The sequence below is a fragment of the Nyctereutes procyonoides genome, unplaced genomic scaffold (assembly GCF_905146905.1).
Source record: "Nyctereutes procyonoides isolate TBG_1078 unplaced genomic scaffold, NYPRO_anot_genome, whole genome shotgun sequence".
Lineage (NCBI taxonomy): Eukaryota > Metazoa > Chordata > Mammalia > Carnivora > Canidae > Nyctereutes > Nyctereutes procyonoides.
In genome coordinates, this window is record NW_026575142.1 from 54,198,038 (window position 1) to 54,210,848 (window position 12,811).

The following is a 12,811-nucleotide window of genomic DNA, read 5'->3' on the forward strand; positions in this document are numbered from 1 at the left end:
TGTTCATATGCTCATTCCTTGGGATAATACTTCAGAAGGTGACATTATGCTTAGTCAGCACCATCATCATACATTTAATAGAATCCACTTAAATTTGAATTACTACTTTGAAATAGAATTCCAAAAGTCATACATCAACTTTTTGCTAAGCCAAATAGCACTTTCTTCCATCTTCCTAAACACATCCCATTTATTAAGCCTCAAATTTCCATGTAGAGGAACTCTAATTAGGGAAAGACTGGCTTTTTGTCCTACCTACCCTTGATTCACTCCCTTCTGGAAGAGAAAGTAGTCATTCATCTAATAGGCCACTTATTGAGGACGAGTTGAGCATGTTTAGTAGATCCCTTTCTTCCTGTTATTAGATAACCATGACTAGTCACATAAAGCTAATACTAGCAGGAAATATAAAGAAGGTCTTTCAAATGCAGATGTCAAGTCATATCTTATATTCAGCTGATCACTAAGAAAAATGACACTTTGATTTCCTTGATCATAGCTTGGTTATCTATTGTTTCTGAATGTGGATTCTGGGGGGAAAGGATATTATGCATTGGTCCCTAAAAATTACATCATCATTCAGACTTATTATGGTCCTTCATCCTAATATTCTGGAATTTAGATTCAAAAGCCCAATTGTCTGTTTCAAACATGACCCTGTGGACTTTGATGATTTCCTTTTTCATGATTTAAAGGGCTTTGCTGAGTCCTTCATTTTAGTCTATCCTCATACATTAGTTCTTTCGAGTTCGTATAGCTGTCCTCTTATAGTCATTTCTTCTTTTTTTTAAGTTTATTTGTAAAGATTTTATTTATTTCTTTGACAGAGAGAGAGAGAGAGAGAGAGAGAGAGAGAGAGAATAAGCAGGTATAAAGGCAGACAGAAGGAGAGGGAGAAGCAAACTCCCTGCTAAGCAGGGAGCCTGATGTAGGGCTCCAACCCTGGACCCTGGGCTCTTGACCTGAGCTGAAGGCAGACGTTTAACTGACTGAGGTACCAGGCACCCAAAGTTTATTTATTTAAGTAATCTCTACCCACAATGTGGGGCTTGAACTCATGACCCTGAGATCAAGAGTCACATGTTCTTCCTACTGAGCCATCCAGGCACCCCCTCATCCAGTCATTTCTTAATTCTATACCTTAGTTTTGAATTGCAACAACAAAGATTGCAGGATTCAGAGGCCATCATTTGTTTTATTGTTGCCACATACTCCAAAATTTCTTCCTGGGACCTGAAAATTAGGTGTGATCTCTTCTCTTGTGGAATCCCAGAGCATTTTGAACTTCGCTGTATTAGATATCTATTGCTATACAGGCGAACTACCCAACACTTAGCAGCTTAAGACATTAATAAACATTGATGTTCTCGTATAATTTCTGTGCATCAGAAACCCAGAAAACTCTTGCCTGAATGCATTCTGGCTCCAATGTTCCTGTAAAGGTTACAGTGAAGAAGTTGGCCAAGGCAGCAGTCACCTGGAGGCCTATATCAGGATTGGATTATCCATTTCCAAAATGACCCATTCAACATGGCTGATGGCAGGAAGTCTTAGTTCCTCACTGGCAGTTGACAGGAGGCTTCAGTTCATTGCCACATAAACCTCTCTATAGGACTGTTAGAGTGTCCTTAGGAAATTGCAGATGACTTCCATAATGTGTGTGATCCAATACGGCAGAAGCTGCAGCATTTCCGTGAAATGTGCTTTGAAAGTCACACATTAATCACAATATACTGTTGGTTACAGAGGTCAGCCCTGCTCAGTGCAGAAGGAGACTGCATTATGGTGACATTATTGAGGTTCATGTTGGATCCTGGCTACTGTACTCATCTAAGCCTCATAGTATAATAATTTAATTCCATCTTTTACTAGTCTAAATTACCGAATTATTTAAGGGACCCCCGGTGGCTGAGTCAGATAAGGATCCGCCTTCAACTCAGGTCATGATCCCAGAGTCCTGGGATCGAACCCCCTGTCAGACCCCTACTCAGCGAGGAGCTTGCTAAGCCCCTCTTCCATTGCCCCTCTCCCCAGCTTATGCTCTCTTTTTCTCAAATAAATAAATAAAATCTTAAAAAATAAATTTCTGAGCTATTAAAAAGAACATCCTCTGTTTACCATTACTGCATATGTTCCTTTTCTGCATATTACTCAAAGTTGCTGGAGTGGCATGCCTTTCTTGACAGGGCCTGGCATTTTATTGACCATTTAAGAGATACCAGCACATAAGACTGTTGTTTTTAGAGAACATTCCCCACACTCTGATTCTTAGGTTTCTTTCCTTGGAGCTCGAAATTGTAAAGCAGGATTGGTAAAAGTTGTTGTTGTATAAAACAATTGGGAGAAAGAAAAGGAAAACATTTACATTCACATGAAATAGCTATTAACTTCAATGAAGTTCCAGTCCACAAACTAAGACTTAAAATTTTTAAAGCTCTGGTTACCATATGGGACATATTTTCATACCTTGATGTAATTAAATCCCAATAGGGTAACCAAAAAAGAAGGTACAATCTTCAATTCATTTCATGAGAAAGCATTATCTGGTCATCAAAACTATATACAGAAAGAACAAGAAAAAAAAATTTAGAATAGTATCATTAAGGAGAGAAGATAAAATTCCTACAAAAAATATCAAAACAATTCCAGTAATGTATTAAAAAGACAATACAGCATCATCATCTTTGAGTTCATCACAGAAATACAGTATAAGGTTGGTTTGCTTTGGAAAGTCAATTAACAGGATAATAGACTGAAGAAGCTAAGCCAGATCATTCAACAGATGCAGAAAAAGCACTCAGTAAAATTAAACATCTACTTATCAAAATCACTGATAAACTAATAATAGAAATAGAGGGAAACTTTGTTTTAACCAAGTAAAGGACACCTATTAAAAAACCTTACAGCCCATGCTTTTAAATGGTGTCACAACAACAGAAAATCTAATAAACTATGAAAGGTCTTTTATGGAGAAAATTACAAAAATTCTTGAGAAGGCATGAAAGATAACCTAAAGAAAGATCTTAGATAGTAAGATTCGATATCGAAAAGACTTCAATTCTCTCCAGACTTATTTATACCTTTGATTCAATACAATTTGAGGTAAAGTTGCAAAAGGATTGTCCATGAACCTAACATTTATAAATAACTGAGTATGAATATAAAAAATGACCTTTGTCTCATTCCATATATAAAAAATTTCAAAAGATTAAGAATGTAAATGTGAAAGGAAAAACTACAAAAAGATTTTAGGATGAAATAAAGGAATATCTTCATAACATTAGAGCAGGAGTCATTAATAAACAAAAAGTAAAAATATTGACAAATTTAAAAACAACATTAAAGATTTTCATAAAAGACACAATAAAGACTAACCACAAATGGGAAAGTATATTTGCATATAACTGACAAAATCTAACTTTTGGAGTATTTGTAACCCTCCTACAAATCAATATTAAAAAAAAAAAGAAGAACTAACTGGGATACCTGGGTGGTAAGTGTCGGGCTCTTGCTTTTGGCTCAAGATTTTAGGGTTGTGAGATTGAACCCTGCCTGGGGCTTCAAGTAGGGTGTGGAATCTGCTTAAAATTCTCTCTCTTCTCCCACTGCACCTCCCCAACTTCTCTATCTCTCTCCCTCTCTAAAAAAGAAAAAGAAAAAAAAAGAAAAAAGAAAAGAAAAGAAAAACAAAACAAAACAAAACAAAAACTAACCAATAGAAAACAGGCAGCAGACTTGAACAGGTACTTCCATGAGAAGAAATCCAAGCAGCCAATAAACAAAGGAAAAGGGGAGAAACTTATTCAGGGGAACCAAATTAAAACCACAATGAGATAAAATTGCAAATGCTTGACATCTTGCAACTTGCAACAACATGGATAGAAGTAGAGGATATCATGCTAAGTGAAATAAGTGAGTCAGAGAAAGACAAATATCATATGATTTCACTCATTTGTGGAATTTATGAAACAAAACAGATGAATATAGCGGAAGATGAAAAGCCCACACTGCAAGGTTTGGCCTAGATCTGAAACAATTGGGAGTTGTCACACACCACTCTTGGATATGTAAATTGGTACAACTTTGGAACAATCTGTCACTAGGTAATAGAATTAAGTATAGGCATAGTTGACAATGGTACTTCTAAAAACACACTTGAGATAAATCTTTAAATGTGCCCTAAAGGCATCTAAAAGAAAATTTTCATCTGAAGAATATGTAACAACAAGAAAGAAAATGAGCACTGGGTGTTATTCTGTATGTTGGTAAATTGAACACCAATAAAAATTAATTTATTAAAAAAAAATAAACCGAGTTGTCAGGGAAGCCCCTGGATACAAAAAAAAAAAAAAAAAAAAAAGAAAAAAGAAAATAATTCCAATTTCCATCTACGGTAGAATTCTAAATAAGTGGTTGTATGTTAATAGAATGAAATATTTACAGCAGTGAAAATAAAGAACTGAAGCTATATATATCAACATGGACAAATCTCAAAGCAAAATACTTGCTGAAAGAAGTCAAGAAGAGTTCGTACATGATTTCTTTTAAATAAAATTTTAGAACCATCTACACTGAACAAGAGAGTTTTGAATAATACATCTAGATTATAAGGAAAAGCAAGGAGATAATTAGACCAAAATGCAGTCTACACATTACCTTGGCAACGGAGCCATGAAAGGGATGCAATTTGGGAGCAAGAATGCAGGTTAATTCCAAAGTGCAGGTGATATTCTATTTCTTCATTTGGTGCTAACAAGAATGTTCATTTTATTTTTCTTTAAACTGCAAATAGATAATTCTAGAGGCTATTTCGTATGTGTGAAGTGATTCTCAATAAAATATTTAAATACACATTTTAAACTGTTGTTTTAGAATGTAAAAAGCTTTTTAGAGCGTGGATGATCAAAGAATATAAATGTTTAAAAAAATCCTATTTAACACAAGAAGTCTATATTAGTGTAAAGTTTAAAGTTGTATTTAAAATAGTCAATCTATTCTCTATATTAGTTTGGCAGATATTTTTGTATCCTTAAACTATTTCAGAATCGTTTAAAATGGAAAATGAACACAGATCTATAATATAAGCCATGTCATACCATTATTTTGTCACAAGAGGGACTAGATAGTCAGAAAGTACAGCTTTCCCCTTTGGTCTTAAGACTATCTCACTTTCTTAACTTTTATGTTTTACACATTGTTTATTCCTGTAAGCGTACTTGTTTAGAGCTTAGTACAGTGATATATATTTCATAACAGCAAAAGTGTTAAGATAAATACTAGTTTGTCATTTTACTTCTAAATAGTTGGAGGCTGTATAGAAATAATTTAACTTACTGAAATATGATCTTTTTTTGGTTTAACTGCTTTATGGGAATAACTTTTCATTTTGTTTTAGTACCAAAAATGTTAAATACTGAATGGCTTTTCATATACATTTGTTAATTGATTTTTCTTCTTTGATTTAAAGATACATATGAGCATTTGAAACCAATTCCAAATTTTAGAAAAAACATCAAAGTAATTATATGGATCTGTGGCTAGAACAAAAGCATTCATATCCACTTGGCCAGTGGTTTTCACACTCTGCTGTAAGCACCCTGAAGTGTTTCTGGAAGCTCTTTCAGAGACCACCATATAGGGAGAAGGAAGGGCACTTCTTTACAGTGACAGCTCTTTTTATTATTATTATTTTTTTTTAGAGAGAAAGAGAACAAGAACACAAGCAGGGGAAGAGGCAGAGGGAGAGAGAATGAAAATAGCAGACTCTCTGCTGAGCAAGGACCCTGATGCAAGGCTGGATCCCAGGATCCCGAGATCATGACCTGACCCAAAGGCAGATGCTTAACTGATTGAGATACCCAGGAGCCCCTATAGAGACAGTTCTTTACTTAACATTTTAGATATTGATCTCTTTTACAAACCTTTTATTTGTATAAATAGTAAACTACAAATAGTTTGAAAACCAGTGGGTAGGGGAGGACTGATAGAAAATGATAGTAGGAACAGTTAAAATGTGTAAAAATGATTTCATTAGCTTTTTCTTTTTTTTAAGATTTTATTTATTTATTTGAGAGAGAAAGAAAAAATACACAGGCAGAGGGAGGGGCAGAGGCAGAGGAAGAAGGAAAAGCAGGCTCCCCAGGGAGCAGGGAGCCCAATGAAGCACTGGATCCCAGGACCCTGAGATCATGACCTGGGCTGAAGGCAGACGCTTAACCAACTAAGCCACCCAGGTGCCCCATTTTTTTAAAAGACTTTATTTATTTGTTTGAGAGAGAGAAAAAGCATGAGAGTGAGAACATGATAGGTGAGGAAGGGCAGAGGGAGAGAGAGAAGCAAGCTCCCCACTGAGCAGGAAGCCCAACGTGAGGCTTGATCCCAGGTCCCTGGGATCCTGACCTGGGCCAAAGACAGCTGTTTATTTATTTTTATTTTTTAATTTTTTTTGAGTTTTCTTTTCTTTTTTTTAATAATAAATTTATTTGTATTGGTGTTCAATTTACCAACATACAGAATAACACCCAGTGCTCATCCCGTCAAGTGCCCCCCTCAGTGCCCGCCACCCAGTCACCCCCACCCCCCGCCCTCCTCCCCTTCCATCACCCCTAGTTCATTTCCCAGAGTTAGGAGTCTCTCATGTTATGTCTCCCTTTCTGATATTTCCCACACATTTCTTCTCCCTTCCCTTATATTCCCTTTCACTATTATTTATATTCCCCAAATGAATGAGAACATATAATGTTTGTCCTTCTCCGATTGACTCACTTCACTCAGCATAATACCCTCCAGTTCCATCCACACTGAAGCAAATGGTGGGTATTTGTCGTTTCTAATGGCTGAGGAATATTCCATTGTATACATAGACCACATCTTCTTTATCCATTCATCTTTCGATGGACACCGAGGCTCCTTCCACAGTTTGGCTATTGTGGACATTGCTGCTAGAAACATCGGGGTGCAGGTGTCCCGGCGTTTCATTGCATCTGAATCTTTGGGGTAAATCCCAACAGTGCAATTGCTGTGTCATAGGGCAGGTCTATTTTTAACTCTTTGAGGAACCTCCACACAGTTTTCCAGAGTGGCTGCACCAGTTCACATTCCCACCAACAGTGTAAGAGGGTTCCCTTTTCTCCGCATCCTCTCCAACATTTGTGGTTTCCTGCCTTGTTAATTTTCCCCATTCTCACTGGTGTGAGGTGGTATCTCATTGTGGTTTTGATTTGTATTTCCCTAATGGCAAGTGATGCAGAGCATTTTCTCATGTGCGTGTTGGCCATGTCTATGTCTTCCTCTGTGAGATTTCTCTTCATGTCTTTTGCCCATTTCATGATTGGATTGTTTGTTTCTTTGGTGTTGAGTTGAATAAGTTCTTTATAGATCTTGGAAACTAGCCCTTTATCTGATATGTCATTTGCAAATATCTTCTCCCATTCTGTAGGTTTTCTTGTAGTTTTGTTGACTGTATCCTTTGCTGTGCAAAAGCTTCTTATCTTGATGAAGTCCCAATAGTTCATTTTTGCTTTTGTTTCTTTTGCCTTCGTGGATGTATCTTGCAAGAAGTTTCTGTGGCTGAGTTCAAAAAGGGTGTTGCCTGTGTTCTCCTCTAGGATTTTGATGGAGTCTTGTCTCACATTTAAATCTTTCATCCATTTTGAGTTTATCTTTGTGTATGGTGCAAGAGAGTGGTCTAGTTTCATTCTTCTGCATGTGGATGTCCAATTTTCTCAGCACCATTTATTGAAGAGACTGTCTTTCTTCCAGTGGATCGTCTTTCCTCCTTTATCGAATATTAGTTGACCATAAAGTTCAGGTTCTACTTCTGGGTTCTCTATTCTGTTCCATTGATCTATGTGTCTGTTTTTGTGCCAGTACCACACTGAAAGACAGATGTTTAACCAACCAAACCATCCAGGTGCCCCATGTTTTTTTTTTAAGATTTGATTTATTTATTTGAGAGAGAGAGAGAGAGGCCTCGTTAGCTTTTCTCAAGTAAAATGTGAGCTTTAACAGATAATGCATATCTCATTCACCACTGTATGCCCAGCACAGAGAATAAATAACAATGGTTCTGCATAAAGCAATCAAATTTAGTTAAGAAATAAGTGTGTTAAATAAACAAACAGGTCTGAAAGATAGGTGAGCAGGTATTATCTAAATTTGATCAAAGAGAGAGAGAGAGAGAGAGAGAGAGAGAGAAGCTCAGAATGACAACAGTCTTACAAACGCTTACACTACCATTAAGTAGAAGAACCAAATAGAATCAAAGTCTTTCATATCCTGGTTCCTAATCAAGTCTTGGGGAAAGAATGGGAGGAAAGGTCATGGAACAAGGGAAGATGTAAGGAAAAAAATAATTTATTTGCCTTTCCATCACTATAGCTGCCTTTTATTTGCTTGGGCAAAAAAAGATCAACTGCAGGAAAGAAAGGGGAAAATGCTACTTTCATTTATTTTATCTTTATTTTTAAAAAATGCATTAGGACTCTTAACCGATACATGTTCTGTTCTAATATATAATAACACATCATACTTTCCTTTAAAAAAGCAGAAGCGTTACTTTTCCTGCCACCATCCATGCCACTGGCGCTTTGGGAGGTCAGATCACATGTGTGGCACTACTCTTTCTCCCAACTGCCATTTCCTTCCCCTTCTCACCAGGCCTTTAAACATCTGGAAGGGGTTGCTTTCTCACTTCCTCTTCCTTCTTTTTTTTTTCTTTTTTTTCTTTTTTTTTTTTTTCTTCCTCTTCCTACTTGTCTGGAACTTCTGAGCACTCTCCTCCACCCTGAGGTGACTTTTATCTTACCTCTGCTCTGATGGAGTTAGTCAGTAAAGGGACTGAAGGGTTCAAGGAATAATAAGTCATTATCAGTCTCATTTTTATATATACACAACATTGCCCGTGACATAAGCTCTCAATCACACAAATATATTCATGTTTTATCTCTATGGTAATACATTACCTTAAACTTCTGGACTCAAAACAATACAAAATATATTATGTTACAATTCTGTAGGTCCGAAATCCAATAGAACCTTGTCAGTCACCATATGCCAATCTACACAACTTTCCTTAGTTTCCTTTCCAATTAGGTGCAGCCATGTGATGGATTGTTAGCCACTGTGTAGCTATAATTCTCCCTGCTGGCCGCTCTGTGCTCTCCTTTGCCTGATGTGCCAACTGACTAAGGAAGAAGTCAAGAGGTCAGCAGGTAGCACTCCTGGAGGGTCCAGAGGAGAAATCATTTCCTGTTCTTTTAGGTTGTTGGCAGAATTCAGTCCTTTTGGTTGTAGGACTTATATTCTCATTTTCTTTTGAGAACCTCTAGAAGTCACAGAATTCCTTTTCTTTTATTTTAAGATTTATTTATTTGAGAGAGAGAGAGAGAGAGAGAGAGAGAGAGTGTGTGTGTGTGTGTGTGTGTGTGTGTGTGTATGAACAGAGGGGAAGGGTGGAGGGAGAGGGAGAGAGAATCCTCAGGCAGGCTCCCCACTGAGCGCAGAGTCAAGCAAGGACCCTGAGATTATGACCTGAGCAGAAATCAAGAGTCAGATACCCAACTGACTGAGCCACATGGGCACCCCTAGCATTCCTTTGTTCTTGATCCTTTCCTCCATCCTCAAGGCCAGTGGTGGTGGCTTAAGTCCTTCTCAGAGTGCAGCTCTCCAACCAACCCACTCTTCAGTCAGAGTGGGCCTACTCAGATAATTCAGGATAATCTTCTCATCTCAAAGTCCTTTTTAATCCTATCTGCAAAGTATCTTTTGCTATGTAAGGTGATGTACTTTTGGGTTCTGTAGGTTATGGTGTGAATGTCCTTGAGGAGACCTTATTCTTACTACCATAAGGAAAATAACTGCTTAAAATAAAAGTTTATAAATTATGTGAATAAAAATAAAAAATATAAAAGGCGTTTTTTCTTTTTTCCAAAAATAATTACTTTTAATTGTATCAGAATACCGATAGCACAACTGATATGCATAATTTCCTATGACTCTTCATCATTAAATATATGCTTATTTTATAGAGAATATGTTTCCCCTTTGACTATCAAGTTGAAAAATATGTAGTCAATGTAGTATCAAAAAATCCAGAGTACAAAGATAGACCCCACTTAAAAGGTATGTTTTTCAGAAATCTAAAGAGTAGAGGTAGTGTTATGGCTAGGTTAAGAATAAGCACTATTTTTTTTCCTGGATTTTCCCCCCCACTGATCGAACTACTGTCTAGCAGACAGCCTTATAAGATCATATATACTATGCCATCTGCATTGACTAACAGAACCACAAGCCAACCTAGAAAAGATGGTGGATGTGAATCAATAGAAAAGAAGGCTGCATTAGGTACAAAACAAAACAGAAAACCAACCAAACAAACAAACAATAAACACATAACATGGCCCTGTTCCTCCAATATCATTTGGAGATAACCTCCAAATTTGATTCACTGCCTATTTTTATCATCTTTGTCTACGTAGTACTAAGCACATATGACTGACATATATAAAGCATTAAATATTAATTACCATCCAATTTATGGTTTTAATTACAATCAGTGTTAATGGATGTTCCATGTGCAAGACACAGTAATAAAAATACCCCATGTTTCCAGTTTTCTCTATACTTCTCAGAGCCTTAAAATCAATTATCTACCTAATAATGATATGAGGAACACTGATTAGACCTAGTAGTTAATAAAGACCTTGTGTCAATAAAAATGAGATATTTTTTCCTCTACGTGTTCATATTTTCTCATTACTCATCTGAGAGTACTTAATCATAGACTTTTGAAAGCAAAGGCTATGTCTGATTTATCAATCCCAAGGTAGCCACAGGAGCCTTAAATGGTAGTTACATAAAAAATGATAATAGAAAAAAATCATAGATATTGAAGTTTTTGTTCATATTTAGTGTTTAAATTGTGTAGTGTATATCGACAATCTAATGCAAGTAGTTAGAATAGAAGCTATTCAGAATGTTCTGAAACAAATATTGTTAATTCTTTAAGCCTTTGAAAATTGATTCAGTTGAGGATGCCTGGTGGCTAAGTGGTTGAGTGTCTGCCTTTGGCTCAGGTTGTGATACTGGGATCAAGTCCTGCATCAGGCTCCCTTCGAGGAGACTGCTTCTCCCTCTTCCCATGTCTCTGCTTCTCTGTGTGTGTCTCTCATGAATAAACAAACAAACAAACAAAAATCTTTAAAAATAATTGTTTCAGTTGTCTCTGTCTTCATGAAGAAGACTGAAAACTTCCCATAGTTCCAAGGCCAGTGAGAGTTATGTTCTGAGAGTTCTGGGACCTCCCCTATTAGGATTTTTATTTGGTGGAACTAAGGGATGGCAATTACAAATCAAATTAAAATGTTTGTTCTTTCTAAAGAGAGAATTTACTAAACATACAAGCTAGAAGTCCTCTTGTCTGATTTTTTAAACTTCATTTTAATAATAAACTTTTTTTTTCAAATAATAATTGACACAGAGAATATGTAACAGACATAGGCCATTTTGTACAAAGCTTTCTCTGGGTAAAATCTGAATGACGACATAAGTGATGACATAAGTAAGCACTGTTACCACCCCCACCATCATTTTTCCCATGAAGAACCATTCTGAGTCAGAGATTGGGGAAAACACTGACCTAGTGCAATTGTCTTCCATAACAGAGGAATACACCAACATTTGAAAAGAGAAAGGGACTTACCCAAGCTAAACACTCAGCAGATTGATATGCTGATTAGACCCGGCTTTTCATCTGCACTGTTTGATTTTGGATAAGTAATTTAATTTCTCAAACTTTCAGATTCCTCAGATATAAAGTAGAGGTAGTTATACCTACTTTGACAGAGGTTGAGAGGATAAGAGATAGTGTCTGGCACATAGTGGGTGCTGATGAAGCTGATGAATGGTAACCAGTGTGTGTATTCCAACTCCTAAAGAAAGCCCCCAGATCTGCAAGATATAAAAGAACAAAAGTCATAATTGATAACTTGGACTTTAGCTTAAAAATGTTCTCCTTGGTTTGTTTCAGGAAAGTAATAGATCATCCAAAAAGGCGATTTGGTGTTCCTGTGGATCGGATTGGTGGAAACCGTCTCTCAAATTCCAGGGGCTAACTGATACCAAACGTGAGTACAATTTGAATGTGTAGCAGGATATGCAGGCTTCTGACTAACATTTCACAGTGGTTTAATGGATGCATCTTGATTTGTATATTGCCCTTTTGATTTCCTAGCTTATAAATTCACTGTTTCAACATTCCTCTACTCAGTATATTGATGTTAAGTAACTTAAATACATTAAAGAAGCAAAAGAATATTCGAGATCTACTTCACCATAAAAAGATTCGGTTATTCCCACATATTTTTATATAATTATTGAATATTAATATGTGAACAATGGTTAAAATTCTAATTGATGTAATAAATCACTGATGTAATTGATGTAATAAATATGTAACTGTGTAGTAATCCCTCTATTATGAAGAAGACAGATTTCAGTGACACGCACCATTTTGTTGCTAATAACTACATCCCCAGAATTGTAATAACATGGACCATAGGGGAGAGAATAGTATAGCAGAAAGAGTATTAGCCATGGAATCAGAACACCTAATCCCAATCCTAGCTCTGTCACTAGTTCACTATCTTGTTTCCATACTTGTTTCTCTACATCTTGTACCGTTAGATAGTAACATAGTGGTATGATGAGAATTAAATTAGATATATATGGGGCACACACTACACAAAGTGATCTTCGATTACAGTTCTGAAAATGTACTCTGTGCTGGGCTCTATACTTGGTGCGATCATCC

At 36.5% G+C, this 12,811-nt stretch overlaps 1 protein-coding gene across 1 annotated transcript in view; it reads left to right on the top strand.

The window, feature by feature from the left end:
• The window catches only part of OSTN (osteocrin), a 43,483-nt gene that overhangs the window by 25,028 nt on the left and 5,644 nt on the right, over window positions 1-12,811 (top strand). Inside the window, exon 4 of the mRNA XM_055308289.1 lies at window positions 12,029-12,125. Within this exon, the coding sequence (XP_055164264.1) occupies window positions 12,029-12,113 (85 nt within the window). The 3' untranslated portion in view covers window positions 12,114-12,125. The remainder of the gene's footprint in view (window positions 1-12,028; window positions 12,126-12,811) is intronic.